Below are 25421 nucleotides of genomic sequence, written 5' to 3' on the forward strand. Positions count from 1 at the left end.
GGAGCTGTTCGCAACCTGGCTGAGTTGAAAATGGTCGTGATCATTGCAGGGGGGTAGGGCTAGATGAGCTTTCAAAGTCCACTGCAACCCAGACTATTCATTTTGTGATACTATAAGAACAACTAGATGAGCAAGGGGGGAGCCAGGCTTTTACTATAATCACATCCATCATCTTCTGCAGGTAACTGCACCTGCAGCAGTGATTGAATAGTATCTTACTGTGGGTCTGCACCAATCAGTGTGAACAGAGCACTAACACTTGTGCTTTGTTTGGACTTCTGTTCTAGCTTTCCTGGTATCTTAATTTTTCCAGGGTGACAAATTTGATTGCTTCATCCAAGTAGCATGCATTTATCTGCTGCACCCCAAAACCTGCCAATGTCTACTCTGTATATGTATCCTTCCTTTTTTTTTTTTTGCATTCTGCTTTCTTACACCAGCAAGGTTCTCCAGAGAATGAACTTCAAAGAAGTGGCAGTACTTTTGTGAAAGTATAGTCTGACCTCAGAGCTTCATGCCTTGATAACTAAGGCAAGTAAGAAGAGCATGCCCTGTTATTTCTTTTTCCTAAAAATACGCTTAGTAAATGCTTATTTAGTTTGATGAAAATATTAACAGACTGTATTAAACTGACTGCAGTAAAATGCAGTAATACAGTGGGGTTTTTTTTGCACTGGGGACAGAATAGCCACCAGAAAACTGGCAGCACAAGTAGGTTGTGACAAATCTAAGGGGGAGTCACTGCTGGTGTGATAGTTGGGTTCTTAAAATATTATTAAAGTAAGGAACAAAGTCCAGTGAAAGGAAGGGGGAGAGACAAGGAATTGTGAAACACATGAAAAAAAAATAGAAACAGCTAGAAGATGTACCATAACAGATGGGCAGGACTGTTGTTTTTTCCCAATAGTCATTTACTTGGGTTTGGCATTTTGTTTTTTTTTTTTTTTCTGCAAATTTGGAGAGAAACCCACCTCCTCTGTTGGTGCTGTCAGGTTTAGTGTGCTGGGATGTGATTTAAAAATGAAGATCTATAGTAGAGTTAAGAATAGACTTCTGCTGGAAGTCAGCTTCTTTGTAAACAAATGAATCCCACCAATTTGACTGAGAAAATGGTTACACTGCTACACTCTGAACAACCTCCTCCATATGCTTATAGTCATCTGCATGATAACTGAAATAAGAAAACTGATTTCCTCTGGTGACCTGTGTCTGCACATAGACAAATATAAATCAAATACCCTCTTGGTTCCAGGATACTGACAGGTAGGGGATAATTACTGCAGCAACAACTCCTTATATGCTTGTGAGATGACTCCAGAAACCCTGAGGGTTACAGAGGGCAAGCAATTAGCATCACAGGTGCCTTGACTTCATGGAAGCAGCCAGAGGGGAAAATCAGTACCAGTGCTGACTCCAGGCTGTGTCAGCTGCTGTTAATTACCTTGCCCCTAGACAGTCGTCTGAATGCGACTGAGCTGCCTGATTAGAATATCTTGTTGGCCCACCTTCTAAACAAACAGTAGTTTTTTTCCACCCTCAGTCCTGGAGCACTGATGGATACGTTGTACTGGCTGCATCCTGCACTGCTGCTACCATGTGCAGCAGGTATGTCACCTGTGCAGCTGAGGCCCTTGGGGTGGGGGGAGTGTGAGTGTTGCTAATGGAAGAGGTTTGGGTGATTCTGGATTGTTTTGGTTTGTGTAAATCTAGAAGGATTTTTATTTTTTTTTATCTTTTAAGCATAGTTTGGTGATAGCAGTTCTAGGAAACATAATGTGAACGAGCCTGAAGAAGTTAGAGTTCATGACTTGTGAGTTGTCTGGTGTTTTGTAAACTATGTGGCATCCTTGGTCCAAAGTATCTACACTTTGGATTAAGACACGGAGAGCATGAGAAATTTTTAGCAAGTTATGGTAAGAAACATTCAGTATCTGTCTTGGGCAAGCTATAAGTGCCAGAGGTCTACCCCTAGGCTCAGCCTTACTGCCCATGAGGCACACGAGCCAGGAGGTTTATATAAAGTCCTATATCCTGAGCATGAAGAGGACAAATGACCAGAAAGGAAAATTGGGGAAGGTTCTGTTCTGGACCTGTTTCTGAGCCTGCTTTTTCAGTAAAGGAGGTAGGAGTCTTAGCTGATCCTTCTAACGGGATCAAGCATCATTACTTTTCTTCCCTAGTAATATTCTGCTTGGGAAGTATTGGGTTGTTTTTCAGTTATTTCCAGTGCTTGTTTTCTTCTATACAAATTAAATTATAAATTATCTGATGGACCTAATTTAGACTTTACAAATGCATGGGGCTGAATATAGCTATCAGGACATTAGGCATTTTAATGAGCAGTTGTAGCATCCCAAGAAGTAGAGATGAGAAGAAAACATATAAGCTGTTACCCAAATAATATTAACAAAGTTGTTCCATGGTAGAAGAGCACAGATGGCAGAAACAACAAAGCATATACCATGTGTGAGACATATTACCTTATTTTCATGGTTATAGCATGCTATTCAGATAATTCTTTTAAAATACTCCTTCTAGATAAGTCTCTGTGAAACATGCACTCTCATATAAAGTTAACACAGTGAGAGATCAAAGCTGAAGGGATCATAAAGTGGGGATAGTTATTTTGTCCAAGGAAAAAGGGAGAAACTTTGCCCATACTTCAATGTAATCAGCATGGCTGCTGAACTTCAAAGGGATTGGTTATGCACATGAAAGCAAATTTTAATGATGCTATTGTGTGTTCAATGCACATTGGTTAAGACAGCATATTGGTTGTTTTCAATGGGTTTATCACTGCAGGAAAAACAGACCAGTTGTCATATTTATCTCACACATGCTCTTCCCTGGCCTTAAACAGAGCTACTAAACCCCATACGGTATACAATAGGAGTAGCATGTGAAGATAATTTCTCCTACCTAAAAGAAACTTAAGAATTTCCTAGAGCAACATGAGAAATAAGAACAGGCAAAAAACTTCAGTGTATAGCAACAAAATGGATCCTGCTGCTGTTTCCTATACCCATCTCCTAAGTTAGAATTGTTTAGGGTTTTGCAGTGTGATTGATGGACCCTGACTAAGAGAAGCAGCAGCAAATTTACCAGTCCCTACAGTGACATTCCACTTCATGAGGAGAAATGAAGGGTCTATTACTACTGTAATATGGGATGAGTGATTCCAGATCATTTTGAAATAACTCCCATTTTGCTGGAAAATCAAAGCATAACAGCGAGAAGTTTTTTGACACATGAGAAATCTATGTGTTTTTTTAGTTACAGTCAATATGCTGTTCTGCTGACCTGGTTTCTTCTTGTATTTTCAGTTCTTCAGCCATGGACTCTATATCAGCCCAAATGGGTTAAAATAAAGACTCCAGCTGACTGTGATGGGTTTATGCTGATATATTCCTGCACCAATCTTGCTGTGAATATAGTACATTATTAAATATTTGTAGAAATGTGATTTTATTGTGTTGGGGGAGTTTTGCTTGGTTGGGTTTTTTGGGATTTTTTGAGGTAGGTTATGAACTGCCTATCTTTGGCTATGTGCATAACACATGCTTAGGAAAACAGATCTTCCAGATGTTCCTTACAGAGTTTCATTAAGGCTGAGACCCAGAACACTGTGCAAGGAAATCCAAAGAGTTATTTCCATGAGGTTATTTTTGTAGTGAAACACCATTGGCTATCTTCCCTTGTGAATTTCTCAGGGTTTTTTTTGCTTGCGGGTTGGTCACTCTTGCATTCTGCTAACACACACACCCACACACACAAAACTTCAGCAGCTCCTCAGCATTCACTAATTGCACCTCTGACTAAAACACAGGTTCTTACAAGCTTCCTCCTCCCCCAAATTTCCTTGCCACCTGCCCTGTTGCTTCTGTTGTCCAAAATTCTATTTCCATCAATTGTTGTGAATGAGATATAGGAAGTTCTCTGATATGGGAATGCTGGAAGAACCTTTTAATTGCCAGATAAGCATTCTACAGCTGGACAAGGGCACTTGTTACAGAGCTCACACTTTTTCAAGCAATGAGAACTGCAGTGTGGTAAGTGGTGGATATAAAGGATGGAAACTAAGTCTTCCCTGGTTTTTACCTTTATCTTGGTTTGCAGCCAATTAGGTATTGATTTTACCCGAGGCAGAATTAGAAATTACTGAGAGGGATTTGATTTGTGATTCTGTTTTAGTGGCAGGCATTTGGTTTTTTGTGTAAGTAATGCAGTAACAGATCCCATGGGGTTGAGAAATCAGAATTTCTGTTCTGACACAATTTTTAATTCTTCTATAATTTCTTTCTTACATTGGACAAAACAAAAACAGATTAGCAAAAAATTCCAGAGAAAACCCTGGACTGCCAAAATATCCAATTACAGGTAGATGTCTTCATGGAATTACAGTTCAATTTCATTCTGACTGCTCCTGTATAAATTACATCTCTGTGCTGGGCTAAATTTTTCTGCATGTTGTTCCACTTGCCTCTGCTGTTCCTGCACATGGGGGATGCAGTCTGGTTAGAGAGTCTGATCTGCCTAGCTGAAGGGGACAGTGTTTTTCATTGAAGATTTTGGCAGCAACCAGGTGTAGCAGCTTAAGCACGGAGATCTGGGCTGAAATGTCATTTCTTTTTTTCCTTGCTGAAAATAAAATCGGCAAAATTAACAGCTTTTCTAATATTGAAGAAGCCACATTTTACACTGAGAAAATGCTTTGCTGGGAAATTGACTGACAAGTTACAAAAGTGCCTGGTTTTTTTTTTCTAACTCTCAGAAATTTCTTGATTTTGAAGTTGGTGCTCATTGTGAGAGAGGGTGGTGAAGGTGAAAAGACAAGTGATATAAGTTTTTGGTTAACCTTTGAATCCTGCTTGTAATGTATTCTTATTGGCCTAAAGCCAGCAAATACAGAAATCCTGTAAAACCTTGGGTGAGTTGTAAGGTCTTGAGAAAGTATTTTCCCTACAGGGTTAGAACATTACATCTGAGGCAGGGTCATCCATAAAGTACTCAGTATACAGTAGTTGTACCTCATGTTGCAGACCCCTGCATATTTCTATACACCCAGTTCTGAAAATCTGGTTCTAATTTAGATAAAGGGATTTAAGAAGTCACTGTAGAGCTGATGTTCTTGTTTTCAGTTCAGATTCTGAAGATAATAATAATAAAGAAGAGTTAAACACTTCAAACAAGACAGAAACAAGAAATAATTCCTGCTACACTGAGGTATTGGTTCTCCACTAACATCCAGTGAATGCCTAAAAAGTTTCCCAGATGAACCACACAGTTCCAAGCATGATTACTGAAATTATAATTTGAATAATTGTTTTGAGCATGAGATTATGAAAAGAATTAGACTAGTTCATGCTGGCAATGTGGGGGCAGAAAGTGATCTGTGTATGGTGTCCCAGTATGAGGAAAAGACAACTTCCAAAGAAAAGGGGCTTTTTGAGGAATAAAGTTTTATAAACTGGCTACAAATAAATTTAGTTTGAGAGCAGTTATTATACTAAACATCAGAGGAACAAAGCTTTGTAATAGCTTCTACTTCAAAAGACAATGAACCTCAATTTTTTTTTTCATTTGGATACAGTCAGATTTCTGAATTGCATTAAATGATGCAGTTTATAATGAAAAGGGGATTCTTCTAATGAAATACAGGCCCAGTACAGTTTTATATTGTATTTTCCATACTGTGGCAATGATTATTTCTTTGAGTACAGCAGACTTTTTGCCCTGCAGGAAGGAGGACATCAGGATAAAATCACAAAATAAAGTTCTACAGATATGAATTAGCATTGCCAAGCAAGTCCATGAGGGTTTGAGCACTAATCTAATCTTTAATCCTCAGATTTCTCCTGCCGTAAAACTAGGATGATGATAATCATATGCTTTACAAGGATATTGAGGATTAACTCAATTAAAAACATTTATTTAGTGGAGGTTACATAAATGCTGAAAAATATTTTCTGTCTAGGAAATCTCATTTTCTCTCCATCCATCTAATCTGAAGCAACTGTTGCTTCAATTCGTAGTAAGATACATGACTGCAAAGATATGCCTGGTACATACAGTAAAACTCTGAGAAGTAATCTCAGCTGACACAATATGTAGAAAAATGTCCTGCTCTGAATTAAATTTTAGTATTATGCCACTGCCATATGACAAAATATTACTCAGTTATTGAACAGGAGATGAAAATTAGAGGCTCTGTCACCTCCAGGGTTACACTTACTTTTTTGAATTCTTTTTCATCTGTTGAATTTGATTGTCCTCATAAAGCAACTAAATTCTTTGTTTATCTAATATGTTGTATTGCATTGCATTACAGAATGTTGCATTCTGTTTTCTTCAGCTGACCTATACTTGCATTCAGCTTTGAAATGGTAAATTGTACCAAATACTTAACTGGAGTTCTACTTTTAAAACTTGGACATATTATAGAAAAACTGAAGCATTAGGATTGAAATGGGGAATTCCAAGGCTAAATTAATGCTTGACCTTAACAAAACCAAGGTGTGGGCTAAAATTCAGTCTGATCCCTGAGCTGCCATTGCAGCTGATACAATAGCAACAGAAGATCCTGTGACATCCATTCAGTGTGGCTTGGCAATGCTATTTTGAAGAGTAGCTCAGGTTTAGACTACCTGTGGATCACATATGCCTTTGTAGGATTTTAACTGTCCACACCAAACTTGGAGATCAGTTCAGAAAAAAAACCCCCAAACTGCCAAGTGCTTTCACCGAGCTTCTAGATCACACTGAAGTAATGGAAAGTGAGAAACAGCACAATTGCTAATATTTCATCCTTTTTTCCCTCTGTATTGCTCTTAGGACTGGCTGAGCTCTTGACCATCCAGACTCTCCCTCGAGGACAAATGTACCTGTGAAGCCAGCAAAGAAACACCACTTTGGTTGAGTTTTTTATGATGTCTACTTGTAAGAGCAAACAGGCTACCAAGGGACCTTGCTTACAAAAATCCTGACACCTTCTTTTTAGCTGTGAACATGCCACATTTCTTGCTCTACAGTGAGCTCTGAATACTGGAAGCTTCCATCTATCAATCAATCTACCCTGCAGGTTTAATGTTGCAGGTGAAAGTGCATGAAAAACAGCTGATTGTAAATGAAGTTCTGAAGCTGCCAGAAGAACTGTAGGCTGATCACAATAGGCAAGTGCAAACTATTTGACTGAAGCTGCTTTCCCTGTACTGGAGAAAATTTAACATGTGTAACAATACAATTTCTTTGAATCCTTAAACAGTTTATTGTTTTATTACCTTTTGGGTAGTGACAATGATTCTAGAGGTCCAATTTTCTCATAGAGATATTTCTCATAGAGATATTGCCTGCCTCAAACAGGCAGCAATATAACTCCCCTGTCATTCAATCATTGTAGTTAAAGCTGATTTGTTTCCCTATCTCTGTTAGGGTAAGCATGACAGTGACCCCTTCTATTGACCAGCATTGCCTACATGGTTGTCAGGAGACAGTTGAGGCAGTGGTCCCTCTTTTCTAAGCTAATCACAATGAAACTGCACTGGAGTGGATAGGATCTCCTAAGCTGAGATACAGCTGTATTTTTGTTTTGAATTTTGGCTAGTCCAAGTAGATCAAAATGCTTACCTGCATCATGCCTTGGGGCTTATTCTAAATTACACTGATCACTTAAACCTCTAAAGAAATAGGTTAGTCCATTCAGGTTTAGCGAATAAGTAGAAGAGACAAGAAAAGACCTATTAAGTGTGTTGTATGACAAGATTACTATCATATAGAATGTTATAATGGGTTGGGTTGCATGGGATCTTTAAAGACCATCTAGTTCCCTCACCAGTACTGCCAAGTCCTTCTCTACAGGGCTGCTCCCAGTCCATTTATTCCCCATTCTATATTGATACTGGTGGTTGTCCTGACCCAGGTGCAGAACCTTGCACTTGAGCTTGTTGAACTTCATAACATTTGCTCAGGCTCACTCCCCAAGCCAGTAAAGGTCCCTCTGGATGGCATCTCTTATAAATATAAAGGTCACCACTCGATTTAGTGTCATCTGAGGTTGCATGCAATCCTCCAGTGTCTTTGATGAGGATGTCAAACAATGTGGGACCCTCCTCTCTTTTTGCACTACTTGTCACTTCAACCTCAGCTTCACTCTCTTTGGAGTCTCCTCTCTTCTCCTTTCAGAAATGCTTGTTTTCTTTTGCAGGGTGGGTATACAAAAGGATCTGATTGTCTTTGATACCAGCCCTACTCACTGCATTTTCCCCTTGGTGTTCTGACCCATTCATTTCCCTTGTCTAACGCAGAGGTCTTGTCCTACTTCTGTGAAGCCCCTGGTTTCATAGCACCATATTTCTCTGGTGCTATGAAAAGAGCAATATAGGAAGATACATTACCATAGTAGATGTTGTTTAAAACAAGATTTAAAGAGATATTGCTGCCCTTCACTTTCTGTGTCTTCCAGAAGGAGGATCTATCAACTGGATGTCATTTCCAGTAATGCATTTCTAGCCATAAATTGAAAATCATTATCTAGTTTAAAACACATGTGCTTATCCTGTGTTTCTCTTCATTCATCTGTATTAGTTTTCAACTTTATTAAGTATTTTCCTTGCATGAGAATGTCATGTCTGGCTGCCTGCTTCCTACTTTTGCCCTGGGTCTAATAGAAGAAATTTAAACCCTTCTGTGATGTTGAAGCCTGTCCAGTCCCCAGAGAGCCTCCACAGGACAGGCAGAACATGTCAACACACACAGGATGTATCAAAGGATGTAGCCTGGGGCAGCATGAAGGCTGGCTAGGGCTGCCTGGGATCCTAATTAAATGCCCAAGTTATTTACCTGAACTGATCTTTTTGCATGAGCTGCAAGAGAAATTCCTAGAGTAATTTTAAAGTTACCTTTTGAAAATGTGAAATGCAATTATACCATATGACAGCAGCAATGGTGCCCTTGAGACCTTTCTGCTCTTTGCTCCTCCACTTTAATAAGTCATAACAGTACATGTTGGCAGAGAAATAAAGTCAAAACATTTCTGAGCTCTACTAGAGTAGAGTATTCTGCAGTAAGAGGTCATTTTGACTTGACCTATTTTCAACTGAAGAGCTCAGGTGCCATGCTATTTGGACTATTAGTTACTCAAAGTCAGCTTAGCCACCAGTGAAGAGAGGGGAAAAAAAACCAGATCATGAGTATTGACATCTATGTGAATTTGAATGAAAAATTATAACAAGATTATAATCTATATGGTAAATCCAGAAACCTCTCCAAGGTTTGAACTGAGCAAACAAAGTCTCTTTTCAGGACTTAATAAATGCATCCCAATTTTTGTATAAATTGAGGTTTGGCACAATTGTCCCTGAATTGCACATGGTCTTTCTGGATCTGTCATTTTGTGTCCTTGTGCAGCTAAAATACCTTAGTTTTCAAAATGTGAAAACAAGCAACTTAAAAAATAGTGTTATCTTACCTGCATATTCCTCCAGCTTTTAAAATGAGCCATTACCTTTTGTTGGAAATACTGAAAACTGCACAATACCACATGAAAAATGCCTGAAAATATAGCTATAATAACAGCCAGTGGAGAAATGTTAAGGTTGGGTGTTTTTATCGCTATCATGTGTATCTCCCCTTCCCAAAGTTCATATGCATTTCTCCCTTTTCAGTGCAAAAGGTAAGATCAAGAAGGACTGGAAAGGGTTGCTAGAAAACTGCATATGCAGAGAACACATAGATTATTATTAAGGACAGAAAGACTCTTTTGTTATTCATCTGGCAGCTGGGAAGTTCCACAAAGGCCCTGGAAGAGGAGGCTGGCTGAGCAACAAGCCACTCACTAGGTAAGAGGAGGGTGGTGGTGGCAGAACTTCCTGTGACCATCAGAGCCATAGCAGAGGTGCCTGGGAGGTGTGTGATGTGTGATGCTGGGCCCAGGTCCCATTGAGGAATGCTTTTTAAGTACATCATTATTATTCTTATGCAAACCTCATCGGGAAAAAAGAAGTCCTTGTACTTGGCTTAGTTTTTTCATTCTTTCTCCTTAATTTTTCCTTTACCCATCATGCCCCATTACATTATTAATTTGAAAAGGTCAGAGTAGTCATGACTTTCAAGAAAGTGTGTAAGTTCTTTCAGCATCTCTTCTGAAGATCCTTGGGGGAAATGACAGGGTCACCTACTTTTTAAAAGTGCAATGATTTTAATACAAGAAGACAGACAATCACTTCAGACAGAAATCAAATCACTAATCAGGGACTTATATTCACATCTAATGCATCCCTTCCCTCACACTCTCCCTCCTTATTTTGCTCAGAGGCACTTTCTGACACCAGAAATAGCACATGGTTTGGGTGGAATTTTTCTCCAACTGTAATATGCAAAAGAGTATTAGATGTGCTAGCCTGGGTTTCAGTAGTCCAGGGAGACTTTGGTGTACTACCTGAGTGACTAAAAATGTGAAAGAAATTAGTGTAAACCTCACGAGCTACTGTGGAGCAAGGTTATTTTGCATCAGCAAAGAGTGTGACATGTAATCTGATTGGTAGTTTTCAAACGGTTCTCTAGATCCATGAGTGATACAGGTTTAAACTCAAATTTGGCTGTCAGTAGCAATGCAGAAAATTTCTATTTTCTCTGAGTACTATCTTCAAATTATGTGAAATAGCAAGTGGAGATTCATTCAATCGCCCTGTGATCTCATCCATAACCACACTTTCTTGAACACATTATTAATATCTTGACTTCTGCATCAATAAAAAATGAATTTCTGGTATGTAAAACAAGGTTAACTTCTGAAGCTTCCACACCATTAGGTTATCCAGCCAATAATCCCTGGTTCTCAGTGCAGTATGTCCTCATGCACAGTTATACCTGCCAGAAAGCTCTTCCATCTTGGGGTTCCTGTCCTGTTCTGTGAAACACACAAAAGCAGGATGCTCCCAGCAATCACCTCCTCAGCAGCAAACCCATGACTACAGGGAAATTCTGTATCTCCTGGGTGAATGCTTAATACTTGCTTGCATGTAACGTGAAAGAGCAGGCTTCTGTCAGCATCACTGTGGTGAAAGGAAGATAGTTGAAGCTGTCACTAAAAATCTGTTTGGGGTGGCTGCATGGGTGGAAGTTTGAACAATGGGAACTTGACAGGGATGTGTGATGGGAATAAAATGCACTGAGAGAGGTAGGAGGAGATGAAACATAATCTGCACTACATTATAACTCCAAAGGACTGATGCACCAAAAGTGTAAGCACACTGACCTTGCCCAGCTTGCTTGGTTGTGTGCTGCCTTTTTGGGACCTGACCTTTGGGGACAGCTGTCCCAGCACACACAGTCACATTGCCAAGAGCCAAAAGTGCCTTCCCTGAAGAGAGAACAGGGAAAATGGAGTCTCCCTTGCTGTCTCCTCCAGCTTCACCCCAGCATCATTTGGTCTCAGGTGGTTCAGTGCTTAGCAGTTTTGCCGATGGAGCTTGATGTCTGCCTGGCAGGTTATCAGCCCAGTAATAGTCCAGCCCCAAACAGTGAATCTCTCTCCTCCTGGAGGAGAGTACAGGAAGTAGGACAGCAGCACACCTCATGCCATCTCACCTGAGGGAGTTCCTGCAGCTCGGAAGAAATTCACTATTTTCCTCAGTGATTTATCACCTCAGGTCAGTGCAGGAGGCAATGCCAAAGACAAAACTCTTTCTCTGGAGTTCCAGGACCATGAAAGTGACTCAGGGACTGATTGAGATTTAATTTAAAGATGTGCTCCACAGGATGAGTTTTAAGGCTGACTCAGAGGCTGATGATTCTACAATACTCCACACAGATTTATGACAGCTGGAAGCTAACACCACAGCTGCAAGTCAACCAATGCTGTTTTACAATCTTCAGGGCATTTCCCAGAGCAAAAAGGCTTATTCATAGAGAGCTAAAAATTATGCCATATATTTTGTGTATTTATAAGTAGTAGTAAATATGCAGGAGTAAATACCCTTCTGTGGTACGTCACATCTGCAAAGAGAGGTCTGTGAAAAATGCAGGCCAGATAATTTCTGTGTTGGAAGGCACCAATAATCTGTGACAATTCTCAGCTAAGCATGAAGACCAGGAAAGCTGAGTGCTGGGAAGATTAACAACTTCTTTTCCTGACGTGTTAAATCTACAAGAAAGAGTGGGAACAACTACAGAGGTGCCAAGAACACCAGTGATGCATTAAATGGGGGTGTTACTATTGTTCCTGTTCTGAAAGGAGGAGGAACAGACAAAGGGATGGATTTCACCCTTTTTGAGTGAAGCGCATTTGTGTGTCAGTTAAAACAAATTATTTTCACTGCTAACACACAGTGGCACAGCAAAGGAGAGCTGCAGATTAATGCTGCACATTAGCTATCATCTAGGTTTCATTCGTAAAAAGTATCTATCCCAAATCTGACCCTTCAGGGTGGCTCATCACATCGCTGTGTGTAAAGACAATGCCAAAATGTATCTGTTATCAATATTATATAACCTGCTCCAATGATCATAGCACAATCAAGGACCTCAGTGAAAATACTCAGAGAATAAAGAAGCAAGGCAGATCCTGCTATTGAGATGTTTTCATAAGAATGATAGAAGGTAAGGGGGAAAAGTTATTGGTTTTCTTCAGCATTAACAGTTTTCAAGTGGAAAGTTCTATTTGTTTCAATGTCAGCTCAAACTAGAGTGAAGTGAAGTGAAGTGAAGTGAAGTGAAGTGAAGTGAAGTGAATTGAAGTGAAGTGAAGTGAAGTGAAGTGAAGTGAAGTGAAGCGAAGCGAAGCCCTGGTCTTCGGGAAAGCAATAGAAGTTTTTCCTTCTGATTTCAGGGACGTTTCACAACTTGCTTGAGATTTTTCCCTCAAATCCAAGAGTAGATTCTTTTGTTGTTTAAGAACTTTAGGTTAGATGAAGCAGGCCAGGAATGATCTCAGGCTGTGGCAAAACTTGAATATATATTTGGCTGCTACATTTAACTCTTCCCTTGTCTCAGCTTCATAATAATATAATGCTGCTGTTGATAGATACCAAGGGTGGGCTCCAGCATACACTGAGCAAGAAAAGATAAAGGGTATTTCTTTGCTTTGTAATAATGTAACGGACATAATGTAGAAAGAAAACTGAGAATAACCTCTAAAATATAACCTAATACCAAAAAAAGTTTTCATGAACTATGCATAATTTTTAGATTTCCTACTCCAAAACACTTTCAAAACTTCCAGATCTGCCATTATCAAACTTCAGAGTCAGAACTGCCAACACAGAAACATTAGGAGGCTCACTTTTGAGTATTGGAAATAGCATTTACAGGAATGAGAGACTTGAACTGGATCTAGGCCTTTTAGAATATGCCTTGGTGCTCATGAAACAAACTTCATTATCTATTTTGGCATGGAGCTGAACTGGAAATTTAACAGCAAGGATGTAGATGTCCACAAAAACAGTAATTGCAATGATCATTTGGTTTCAATAGGATCTCTAATGAAAATGGTATTTGCAAATGGTGTTCTCCTTTATTTTGTTTTCAAGGTCATGAAATCCCTTTGTCTTCTTGTCTATCTTTCCTCCCACTCCTCAAGCTCACCAAATGTTTGAGTATTCTTCTTGTAAATACCTTTGGCAACTAACTCTGAAGGATACAAATTACTTCCCAGTGTGCCCTCAGAAGAACACAAATAATTTCATTAAGCAAACATTTTCTGCTCATCCTATCTAGCAATATACTGTTGTTTGCAAACACTTCTAGACCAAAACACCAGTAGTATTGTTTGGGCAACCTTTGAATGACCTTAAAGATACATCTATAGGACTGGTAGTCACAATGGTCAAGAATGTCTGATGGACCCTGAAAAAATACAATTTAAAAATAATATTTGTCTTACCTGCTTATTCATAAGTATGTAGATAATGGGATTGCAAACAGTGCTGCTTTTTGCTAGGATGGAAGGTATGATGCTTGTAACTGGAGTCACAACACCTGGCTTACCAAATGTTGCAAGTAATGCTATAACCCCATATGGAATCCAGCACACCAAATAACAGATAACTGTAGTGATCACCATGAACAGGACATGGTATTCTCTCTTGCGGGCAGCATTCTTGTGGATTTTTCCAACCTAGAGGAAGGTGAGAAAAGATGAAATTTAACAAGTGGAGCAGCTGGACTGACTGCATTAACATCATGATACTATTGATCTTGGATCAGTAATGACAATCAAGACTGTAATTCCAGAAGCAAAATAAATGCAAACCCAAAAGTCATCTAATGCAATGAAAAGACTTTCATCATCTCCATTAGCCACTAGGGGAAGCTCTGAAGAGACCACAGTGCATGCCAGCATAAACCTGAGTCCCAGGGGACATTGGAGCAAATGCAGAAAGGTGACAAATATAGCATCCAGTCCTTAACAGATGTTAGGTCATCTGCAATTGCTTTTCAGGTATGGCATTTGTGTAAATGTACAATGGTTTCACTCAAATTATTCAAGACACAGAACTTGCTTGAGAGGAAAAGAAGCTCTACATAGCACAGCTGAGCCACCAAAAATATTTTCTGTTAAGGATGTGGAAATAGAGCAACACTAGGACTGTGCTTAGTATCTGTTCTTGGATATTTTCAATACCAGATAAAGCCTCAGCTGGCCTGGCATAGTGTAAGCCATGGTCATACCTGGAATGGGACACTAGAGAAGCCTTGCTGAATCACTTGATGAAGTTTTAAGTGGCAATATTAATTTCTTCAAGACTGTTTCTTCCAGGTACTTAACGACTTTGATAAAAGGGCTTCACTCCTGCTAATGATCAGAAACAGGTTTGTGTGCTCTTAAAAAGTGTGCTTAATGCTGATGTGATTCTTTGGGTTTTTTTGGGAAATGGAGTAGAACTGGTTAAACGGGAAAAGCAGATATAGATGAGCAGTTTCAAAGTGATGGTACAAGAGTCTCTCCTGTTACCATGAATTTGCCAGTATTTACAGTGTGTGGGCAAATCCAGCTCTGCTGTGGCAGTATTTACAATCTATGCTTCAAAATGTAGTCTGCTTTAACCTGTTCTGGACTGAAGCATCATATCCTTTTGGACTCTGGAGCTCTAAGATAAACCTTAAACATTAAAATAACACCAACTTTTATATTTAAGACTTGGTGTGAATCCATTTTTCTCTAGACAACTCCAGAAAGCTCTTCCAATTCAGCTGAGTGGCATTGGTGGTAACAGTGATGAACAAGCTCATTCCCTAAAAAAAGCAAAAATCCCCCACCAAACAAACAAACAAACAAAACCCATTTAAAAAAACCCCAAAAGAACCAACAAAAAAAAAAATCAAACACAAAAAACCACCAAAAAAAATCCCCCAACCACCAAACTCTACAAGGAGATTAATTTTGGAGAGTCTCTCTCCTCTGACTGTAGATGGACACTCAGCACACTGGTCTCCTGAGGTTATGGTTGATTCCTCAGCTTTACCCCAGCATGTTTACCAAACTCAGATGTACCAACAGGACTTCAGGAACTATTCAGACGTTTAAACTATATTGATTGAGTCTTGTGCTCAGCCAAATCTAATTTATGTCCACTTTAGCTCTTTTTGCTTTTTGAATGTGGCACTCGAGAGTAAACTGCATCCAAGGGAATTAAGCCCATGTAAAACTACAAACAGAAATAAGCAAAAAACCAACTCCCTGTAATGGAACACATCCAAACCTCACCTAATCAAATTAAAAAAAAAATAAAAATGAATAGGTTTAAACTAAATTGACAGAGAGCAGTTAAAGGTGGAAGCAACCAACAATTCCAGTCAAATGTCATTTCCTGTTGCCTGACACATCCCTTGCACATGCCAAGGAAATAGTCAGAGCTTTTCCTACCTCTTTGTAGCGTGGGTTTTTTGATGTGTTTATGTGTCAGATTGTGAGTTAAAAACATATATAGTGACTGTATAAAGTACATATGAAGGCAAAGTAATATGGTTACAGTTTCTTTTTAGTTCATTGTGACTCTGGGCTTCTAGAGTGCTTGGTTCTATCTCGAGTTTCAGTGGAAATGTTCCTGTAAATAAAGCACATACAAACATAGTCTGCCCAAAACTAATAATCATTTTTCCTGTCTAGTTTTTTTATGATTTTCTGCAAAATGGCAATTACAAAATAAAATCTATACTTTCTGAAAAGACTTGGGACTATTTTTTTTAAATAAGAATGGAACCTGTTTATTTCATAATTACTTTAGCTTGAAAAAAGGATTAATAATAGATGATGGTCCACTCCTGTATTGCTTATTTGAACTAAATTTTTCATGACTAATGGGAAATTTCTCTGACTGATGATTCCAGGATCCCATGTGAGCTGCAGCTCTGCTATGAATTAAATATTAACCAAAGAATGCAAAGCCTCAGTTAGCCATGGCATCCACAGCTGAAGATCTTCAATAAACACAGAAGGATCAGGCAACACATTTTTGCTCTGTGTTTAGACACAAGTCTTGAAGAGTTCGCAAGATTTTATCCTCTGTACACAAAAAATAGAGATCATAAATAAAGGAAGGAAAAATGTCTAAAAGTAGAGTGACTATGGGCGTGATTTTGGCACATGTCCTTCAACTTTCACATCTTTAGCTCGTTTCCTTAGGAAGGAAGTTTTGAAATAATGTACTATATTTATCCACACACTTTTGGTTTCATTGCCTTTGCAGTTTTGCAGCCTACCTTTAGAAGGTGTTATCTTTAAAAATTGTCTGTTTATAGGTGCTGGAAGGCATCCAGCAAAATATAACTCATGTTCGTGTAACCTACAGAAAGATTACACTTCTGCAGGTGAAAAAGCAGGAGATATTTTAACATTGAAATAATTCTATTTGTTATTTTAAAACTACTAGACAATTTAACACAATTGCTACTCTGTATTTTCAGTAGTCAAATGGAAATGCCTCCCTGGATATCCAGCTGATAGAAGAGCATCAGATAGTGATGAGAAAAAATAGATTCAAATAATGTTCTAGAGTAGTTGAGCTTGTAAAGCTCAATCTAAATGTGAACATATAGGGTATATATAATATAAATTTAAAATACATAGAAGATCTAAACCACATTTTAAAATTGCACAAGAAATAGTGGGCCCATTGGGATCAGATTGTAATTATGTAGGATGGCTGGAAAACACATCTTTGCTGTAAACTCGGCTATTTTCTCTGGGACAAAGACTATCTCCTGCCAAATTTGGCAATATAAATGCTGGGAAAGCACTACGTTTAAAGAAAAGGGGATTGGTTGTTGAGGACTTTTTCATGAGAAAATGGTGTTACTCTTCTACCTTCATTCTGCGAAGTAGCAGAAATGTTTTGGGTTTTCAGAACTCAGCTGGAGGCAGTGACAGGCAAGCTTGTCTAATCTCAGGCACTGAGCATAACACTGAGCATAACTGTGCCACACTGAGTGGCACAATTAGCTCTGCTCTGGATTTGCCCTGTAGCCACACTGCATCTCACATACATACCCAACACCTCTTTCGAGTCAGTCTGACACACAAGACACCACTACTTAGATGACTAGGGCAGAGTGCTGAGCACGTACCTTAGCTGTGACAGGCTACAGAGTGGGGGAGAAGCCATGCTGGCAATCAGTGAGGAGAGTGGCATGGTGGAAGTGTCCTTAGAAGGAGCCCAAGTGACAGGCTGATTAGTTGACCTCCAAAGCTGCATCCACAGCTGACAAGAGGTAGCAGCTACATTGCTCACCAGGTGATGGGCTGCAGTGCTATTCCATGTTTAGGAAAAGATGAAACTGGGGAGCTCTGAGAAGAGCATAGAAAATTTCAACAGCACTGGTCAAAGTCTGTAGTGGTCATAAAGCAAAGACAATGGGAACTTACAATATGGATACAGAGGGGGTAAGTAAAAAGAGATGAAAAGAGTTTTTGCAGTAACTGTGGAGATTGTTAGGTTGGAGGTTCAAGAAAAGGATTCAAAATACCTGCTGTGGCAGGAACTCTGCAAAGAACCTCTGAGAACAGCCTCAGACTGGATGTATGCAAATGTGTGGGCCTGTCACAAGGACCTGGGGAAAAGGCATGACCTAGAGGAAGCCTGACTTTCTCTAAAGACATCAAGTCTGTCCTTTCATTAAAGAGAAAAGAGAATATGTCTGTCCTTGCAGAAGACAAATAAACCTTCCAAACACTGTTGTACAATGGTATGGGAAATAATAGGAGTCAAAGGAAATGATTTTAAGGCTGGTTGCCCAATTTAGGCATTGCGGGCGTCAGTCCAGACCTCACCACTACCCAAGTCAACTGGTTAGTTAGCCTGTTCCTGGAGGGAGCAGCCAGGTGGCAACCACAGCTGAGTCCATTGGCTTTTGTCAGGCTAAATATTGGAGCTTTCCAGCCTAGACAAAAGAAGACAGCAGCTACCTGCCTCCAGGCAGGGATTTACTGTTTAAAATATTTTTCTTAGCCATCACATGACATCATACGGAGAAGAGCCCTGAGCAGTGTCCTGACCAAGGGGACAGTCTGTCTGTTTCTGTGCTCCAAAACCAAAAATCTGACCTACTGCAGCCCCTTGCTCAGCTCCCTCTGGATTTATCTGGGGATGAGCTGTGGGACCAAGCAAACACTGGTGGCACTTCGTCTACTCAGAAGAAAGCACAGGTGCAAGGAAAGACCTGGAGGATGGTTGTACACAGGGGCTACAAGTTCCACAGTGCCAGAGGCAGATATCCAGCCACTCAATCATATTCCCATCACCCATGGGCAAACTGGGTTTCTTTAATATTTGTAAGGCAAGGGAGCTGGGCCAAAGTTAGCTATTAAGAAGGGGAAGTTTCAGTGATGAAGATCTAACCTGACTGTTTTCACCAAATTCCCCTGTGGTTTCTTTTGCATATTTACCTTAGTCTCTCCTCCTTAATGTAGCTATGTGCTTTTTCTCATAAAGCATTTCCTTCATATTTTAATTGCACTCATTTTCATCTGTCAACATCTTGAAAGGCCATGAAGAATATATGGCATCCCATCCATCCAACCACTAGATGGAGAGACTATGCAGCATCCAGAGCCACTTGAAGCAGGGAACATGCACATGATAACATCTTAGAAATCAGGGGTCCTGTTTGTATGTTTTGTCCTTCAAGTCTCTTTTTCTTTCTCCAGCTATTTATTAAGATGGAAAATAGTATCAGTTACTATACTCTGTGCACCTCAATAGTGGATGCTGTAAGCATCCTTTATGTAGCTCACTCTAAACAAGCAATATGGAAACAGGATACAAAGTGGTTTTTTTGTTATGGCTGGTACATTATTCCTGAATCTGTATTTGTGCATCTTACACTCAAATAACCATGTTTACTTCACTACTTCAGAACTGCACAGTGAAGAAAAGGCTATTTATGAGCAGCAGTGTTTGTTGCTGCCAGCATCTTTCAGTATCAGCTATAAGTGCTTGTTTTGACATGATCAAGTATTCGACAGCACTACCAAAACCAGACACAAATAAAATATTCACAATCATCCAAGGAAGTCTGCCAATCTTTGAACATTTAGTCTACTAGTCTACTACAGCTTCTTGAAATGAACAGAAGGGATCTAGACTTTTTATGCAAAAGCTGCAGTAGAGGAAAAAACTGGAAAAGATCATCCTTCTTTCATCATGAACCAGTCAAGTAAGACAGTCTTCTCTGTTCCATTTATAAAAAATAAAATCAGATATGGTCTTCATAGCTTGGTGTGAACAAACCTCTGCTGAATCTTGCAGTCAACTAAGCAGCGACTGAAACATCAGTTACAATGAGCTTTCTCCTCTCCCATCTCTATGGATTCTGCCCTTGAGCAAAAACAAGGAAAAAAGGAGAAAACAAACAAACAAACCACACCTCCAAAGCATGGAAAGCTCTAAAAAGCTGTAGGAAACAGACACTCCAAGTAATATACTCCTCGGTGTGAGCTACCCCAGAACTGGTACTATACAGATTAATAATAAGGGGGATGAAATATTTTGTTTTTCAAAATAGAGAGTACTGGAAAAAGAGGGCTCATTGGCTTAAAAAACAAATGCCTCCTTTATTAGCAGTTGTGTGGCTACATTCAAAGCAAGTGAACACTGAAGAGATGTATTGTCCTGTGGAAATGGAGACTGAACAGAAACATCTGGTTTGGGTCATCTTAGAATTCAATGGGCCTTGACTCTACAAAGCATTTACACTCACATGTTCAGTGAGGCAACCGAGATTTAAGCACACACACGAGCATTTTGCTCAGCTGGGGCCACATAATGAGTTAATAGCAACAAATACAGAAGGTAGAAACCATAAAACCACACAAGGAGCCATATAACTAATTATTTTATGTCACTGTTAAGTGTAGGAATTTAGGTCCACAGAAAGGATATTCTATCAGCTGAAGACTTGTTTTATTGTAAATTTTTGTTACTGAAATGGGAATTAGCTGCTTTAATGCCTCAAGGTGAAGTGATGCTTTAAATACAAAATTCATGGCTTTGTACATTGCCCTTAAAGCATAACTGCTATTGCTGGTAAACTCAGCAAAGTTCTATTGTGGGCTTAAGAAACACTGTAATCCTCTTAGATGCAGGATTTTTTTTTTTTCACTGCTAAAGGGCTTTTAGCAGCAATTTGACTAACACAGTGAACAAACTCCCATACATTAAACAAGAAGCTTATGGTGTCAGTCCCTTCCTCGATAACAACTCATGTTTTATCCTGGCCTTCTTTACTCACTGTGTATTTTCTAGTATAAGTGTACATGAGATGATTAAAAGTGTATGTGACAGCTATCATTTGGTCTGCATTAACAGTTTGTCTTTAGAAAGAGAAGTACATTAATTACTACCACAAGGATCATCAGAGTCCAGCACCTGCTCTTGCACAGGACAGCTTCAATGAACTCACCATGTCACTGACAGCATTGTCCAAACACTCAGTTTTGGAAGTTCAAGTCCAAGTGTGAGGTGCTACACAGGAGTTGGGGAAATCCCAAAAATTACTACAGACTGGGAAAGGCCACTGAGACCATGCCTGTGGAAAGGGAATTCGGGGTTCTCATGGATGAAAAGCTGGACATGAGCCAGCAACGTGCTCTTCCAACCCAGAAGGCCCAAATGCATCCCAGGCTGCATCAGAAGAAGAGTGGCCAGCAGGTCAGGGAGGTGATTCTCCTCCTCTACTCTGCCCTCATCAGAGCCCACCTGGAGTGCTGCATCCAGCTCTGGAGTCCCAAACATAAGGAAGATGTGAATCTGTATTATAATATTACTACAGGCGTTGCTGCTCTGCAACGCAACTTGCCATTAGAAAGGTGGAAGGTGCTGAGTTCATTTTCAGAAAATCAAGCCAGTAACTTAGTTTAACATTCCTCTTTTTGAAAATCTTGACAACAAGTGATATTTTCAACCAACAATTTAATAACAACCTTCTGCTTTGCATTAGGTTTGTTGTTGTTGTAAAAACTATTGCAATGATTTTGACTGACTGAATAGCCCAGCTGACACTAAAGGAATAATAAAAAAAATTAAAGCTGACTGTGGTGTACTTTGCACGGAAGAATTTCTGAAGCAGGAAGGGAAAATGTCAGACCTTAATTCCTTATTGGTTTCTGTGTTCTTTCTTCCAGGGACAGAAATATGTAAAATTTGTATATACAACATCACTAATAAAGTTAAAACCTTCAAAAACAGATGAACTGACAGGTATAAAATTTCTTTGCAGGTTTCTTTCTAGGCTGCTTGATGCTGAATAAAAATATACTGCCATCTACATAGAAAATGGACTGCACACTTTCCTGTACCTAAAGGAAAAATTTTTTCAGTCAAAGATGACAAAAAATACCAATTTGAAATATGTATATACACATATTTGTATTTCTGCAAAAATGTATACGCATCATATATATGTTACAAATTTATATATCCACATTATATATACACACACATGCACATTTCCATAATTGTGTGAAAAGTTTTACACCAGAGTCATCCAAGCTTGGAGAAGAAAGTTAGGAAAAAGCAAGTTAGGTTGCAAGTATTACTCACCAATACCTTTTCTGAATCTGAGGTGTGAATTAAAAAAAAAAAGGTGTCAGGGTAATGTTTCCCCTGAGAATGGAGCTTGGCTATTCCCCTAGTTCCATTTTTGCAGGTATGTAAGCTCTCACTCACATTTAATGCTTCTTTTCACCAGGCTAGTATACGTGGGTGAGAACTCAAGCTTTGCTTTCCTCTGGATCAGTAGCTGTGCTCCTTACAGGGAAATTAGACGATAAAATCTCTCAGGCATCATCAGTCTTTCAGTACCTAATCTCAATTGCCCTTTCTCCTGGGAAGAGGTCAAGCTTTCCCACACTTTACTGAGGGATCCCCTCCCACTCTCCTGAAAATTTCTACTGACATAAAGCAAGGAATCATTAAGGACATGTGGGTACTCCTTTGACATGTAGCTATTTATATTTAAATAAGCCTAATAGATGTGCTTGGATCTGCCTGTCAAATCCTATAGACCCTACAAAGAATATAAATGCAAAGTGTTTTCAAAGCTCTCATCTAATTGGCAATTTTTTAAATATAGGAATTATGCCAAAAATAGCTTAAAATGTTCTCCTCCAAATGCTTTCTCTCAAATTCTTATACATTTACTATGGCACAGGTGTATTCAAAAAAAAACAAACAACAAAACAAAGCCAACCCAACCCTGCAAAGTCTGGACATAATTAATTCTTCTCCTCTCAGCAGGACCCTTGACACCCTCCTGAATTTTAGTCTCACTCTACAGCATATCATCCTTTTTTCAATGCAGAATTACAAACTGGAGGTAGAAATTCATGTAAACAGCTAGGTTAGACAAATTAAATTTAACCAATAAGACTGAAGCTCAGGTGTACACACTTTTTCCTTGGGAGATATGTATCCAGGGTTGTGTTGTGCCTGAAGAAGTTAGGTCTCTTGAGCACTCACTCTGATATGCCAAAGAGGGTGAGCAAGGGGGAATTGGCTTACTGAGTTGTACCTAGCCTGATGCTCATAAATATTTAATTTATCTTCACACACAGAAAAGGAAGAAAAATTCTTTTTCTGTAGCTTGTGGATTACCAACAGTCCTTTATATATTGTATATAATTTTATGACTTTCAGTTAGGAAACAAATGGTTGTAAAGTTTCATATTTGTTTTAGATTACTAAAAAGGCAAGAGAAGCAGAAGCTTGGAAGTTTGTTACAATTTTATGAGTTTGATACACCAGATCTGTAGGTCTGCCTTTGACTGTGCAGCAGTTTATGCTTGTGATTAAACACAAAATAATCCAGAACTAGACGAGACTGATGCCAATAATAAATACTTCATAATCCTCTGCACTAACTCCCTACCCATGAGGTGGGTGATGAGTGCAGAGTGTCTCCAGAACATGGGGTGTGTGCAAATACAAATCTGTCCCCCTGCCTGCCAGGCATACCTAAGCTCCAAGCACAGGGGCAGCATGGAGAGGAGCCACTGGGATTTTAAGAGTTGGGGTTATGCAATACTTACAATTAAGTAATTACAAATTGGAAATTACAAATTACAATTTGTAATTACAGCTATTTCTATCCATCTGGTCAGTTTGCAAAGCTGAGACTATACCGGAGATATATATATATGTATAGATAGATCAGATAGATAGATAAACAGGTATGGCCCCAAACAAGGTTATTATTAATAAAATGGTACAGGTTTAACAAACATGGAAAAACAGTTTTCAGTTCTTTATTTATCAATTACAAACAGGCTCCTACATGAATAAAATAAATACGATTTATTTAAAAAACACTGTTTAATGAACTACTTATTGGCTTTGTATTGTGAAGCCAGAGTTGTATCACCAGTGGGTATCAGAAATAAACAGAGCATGAGATTCTTTGGCTGATTTTTAGATCTACCTAGAATCAATGCAGTTAACAAAAAACAAAACAAAACAATACGAAACCAAGAAGAAAATTCGTTTTGTTAAAAGTTTCATTCCTGAACCCACAAAACAAATTTTAAAAAAAGTTCTACTGGACTTGGGGTATTCATACCAGTAGACCAAAATTTGACACTACAAGGTAAAGACAGCATAAAAAACTCTAAGAAAAAGATCAGGGAATAGGTAAGGAAAGAATAAACAGTTAGACATGGAGTAAGTAACATCCATTCTCTAGTATATAATATGTGGCCCTTTGAAGGTGTCAGATACAAGGCAGCTGGTAGGCAGCAATACAACATGGAAAGAATGGACTAGAAAAACAAGTCCCAGAGTGCCCAGTCTAAAAAAAGTGACCAGAGTCCATCCATGCCCAGTACTCTGAGACATGCCAGATCCAGCTCTGACCAGATCATAGGTTTGTGATATGCAGTATGACATAGGTAAAAACACACTATGACTCCTATGTAATACAGAAAGGATGGGCAGCTGTATTTTAGATACTACTCCTTGTTAGAATTTTGAACAAAACCAACAAAAATAAGGTGCTTACTTATATAGCCCAAAACATTCCAATTTTCCAAATGCCTATAACTCAAATGGATGAACTTGTTGAGAGACTTCCAGTTTCTACTCTCTGTATCCTCTCTGATGGAAGACTGTGGATCTGTGGAAGCAATGATGCTTGAAAACTTGTAAGTTCTAGATACGTATGGCTGAGGGAGGGATATAAATGCCATTTTTTCTTTATTTCAGCTTTACACCAAAGTATGGCCTAAAGTGGAGCCATCTAGATGTCTTCCCTGCAGAGTCAGCATCACCACTAGAAAATAGAGCAAAGCAGTATAAAAAACCAGAGATATGTATGGGGTTTTCTTGTCAAATGTCTCTGAATTATACTTTTACCAGCATACATGATTTTTCAACTCCAGATTAAAACAATTTTTTTCTTTTGTCTATCTTCTGAAGCTGGATATAATATTTCAAAAGAGAGGAAGAACATGTTTTCTAAAGCAACAGAAACACTGAAGTATGCATTCCTAAGTATAATAAACATGCCATAAAATATTCTCAAACTAAGTGAAAACAAATGCGAAATGTGACAGAGTCAGCAAAGTTTTGGGTTATAGCTGTTCTTACATATTCACAAATCTGGCATTCTGGAAGTTTATATTGCTTTGTCAGATGCACATTAAAATAAATAGCAGCTGGTGGAGACAAAGGACTGAATTTGTCTGCCTTCCTACCCTTTCATTTTCATATTGTCATAAACTACTCTAGTACCGTACATTTCCTGTTACCGTGATGAAGTGGTTTTACTATCTTTGCAAATAAATATCAGGAATTTCATGAATTTTAATGCATTTAAAATCTTGCAGCTAGGGCTGGAAGGATTCTCAAGGGATTTGGTGTCCATCATTCCCCCTTCCCCAGTATGCAATAAATCCAGGACAAATACTCCTCAACCAGTCTGAGAGTTACTGTCTGATA

At 39.0% G+C, this 25421-nt stretch overlaps 1 protein-coding gene and 1 long non-coding RNA gene across 3 annotated transcripts in view; one reads left to right on the top strand and one right to left on the bottom strand.

Moving 5' to 3' along the window:
- Window positions 1–25421, bottom strand: part of LOC146444388 (pinopsin-like) — a 74742-nt gene that overhangs the window by 8813 nt on the left and 40508 nt on the right. The window contains exon 3 of the mRNA XM_085053957.1: window positions 13877–14110. Within this exon, the coding sequence (XP_084910083.1) occupies window positions 13877–14110 (234 nt within the window). The remainder of the gene's footprint in view (window positions 1–13876; window positions 14111–25421) is intronic.
- On the top strand, window positions 1457–7297 carry LOC146444389 (uncharacterized). Of its 2 annotated transcripts, none has more exons than XR_014849320.1 (4): window positions 1457–1605; window positions 3324–3433; window positions 6329–6383; window positions 6832–7297. It is a non-coding gene; the product is annotated as an uncharacterized LOC146444389 (long non-coding RNA). The 2 variants fall into 2 exon arrangements; XR_014849334.1 differs by lacking the exon at window positions 1457–1605 and adding an exon at window positions 1782–2122.

The sequence above is a fragment of the Lichenostomus cassidix genome, chromosome 1 (assembly GCF_008360975.1).
Source record: "Lichenostomus cassidix isolate B80296 chromosome 1, HeHo_3.0, whole genome shotgun sequence".
NCBI classification, from domain to species: Eukaryota; Metazoa; Chordata; class Aves; order Passeriformes; family Meliphagidae; genus Lichenostomus; species Lichenostomus cassidix.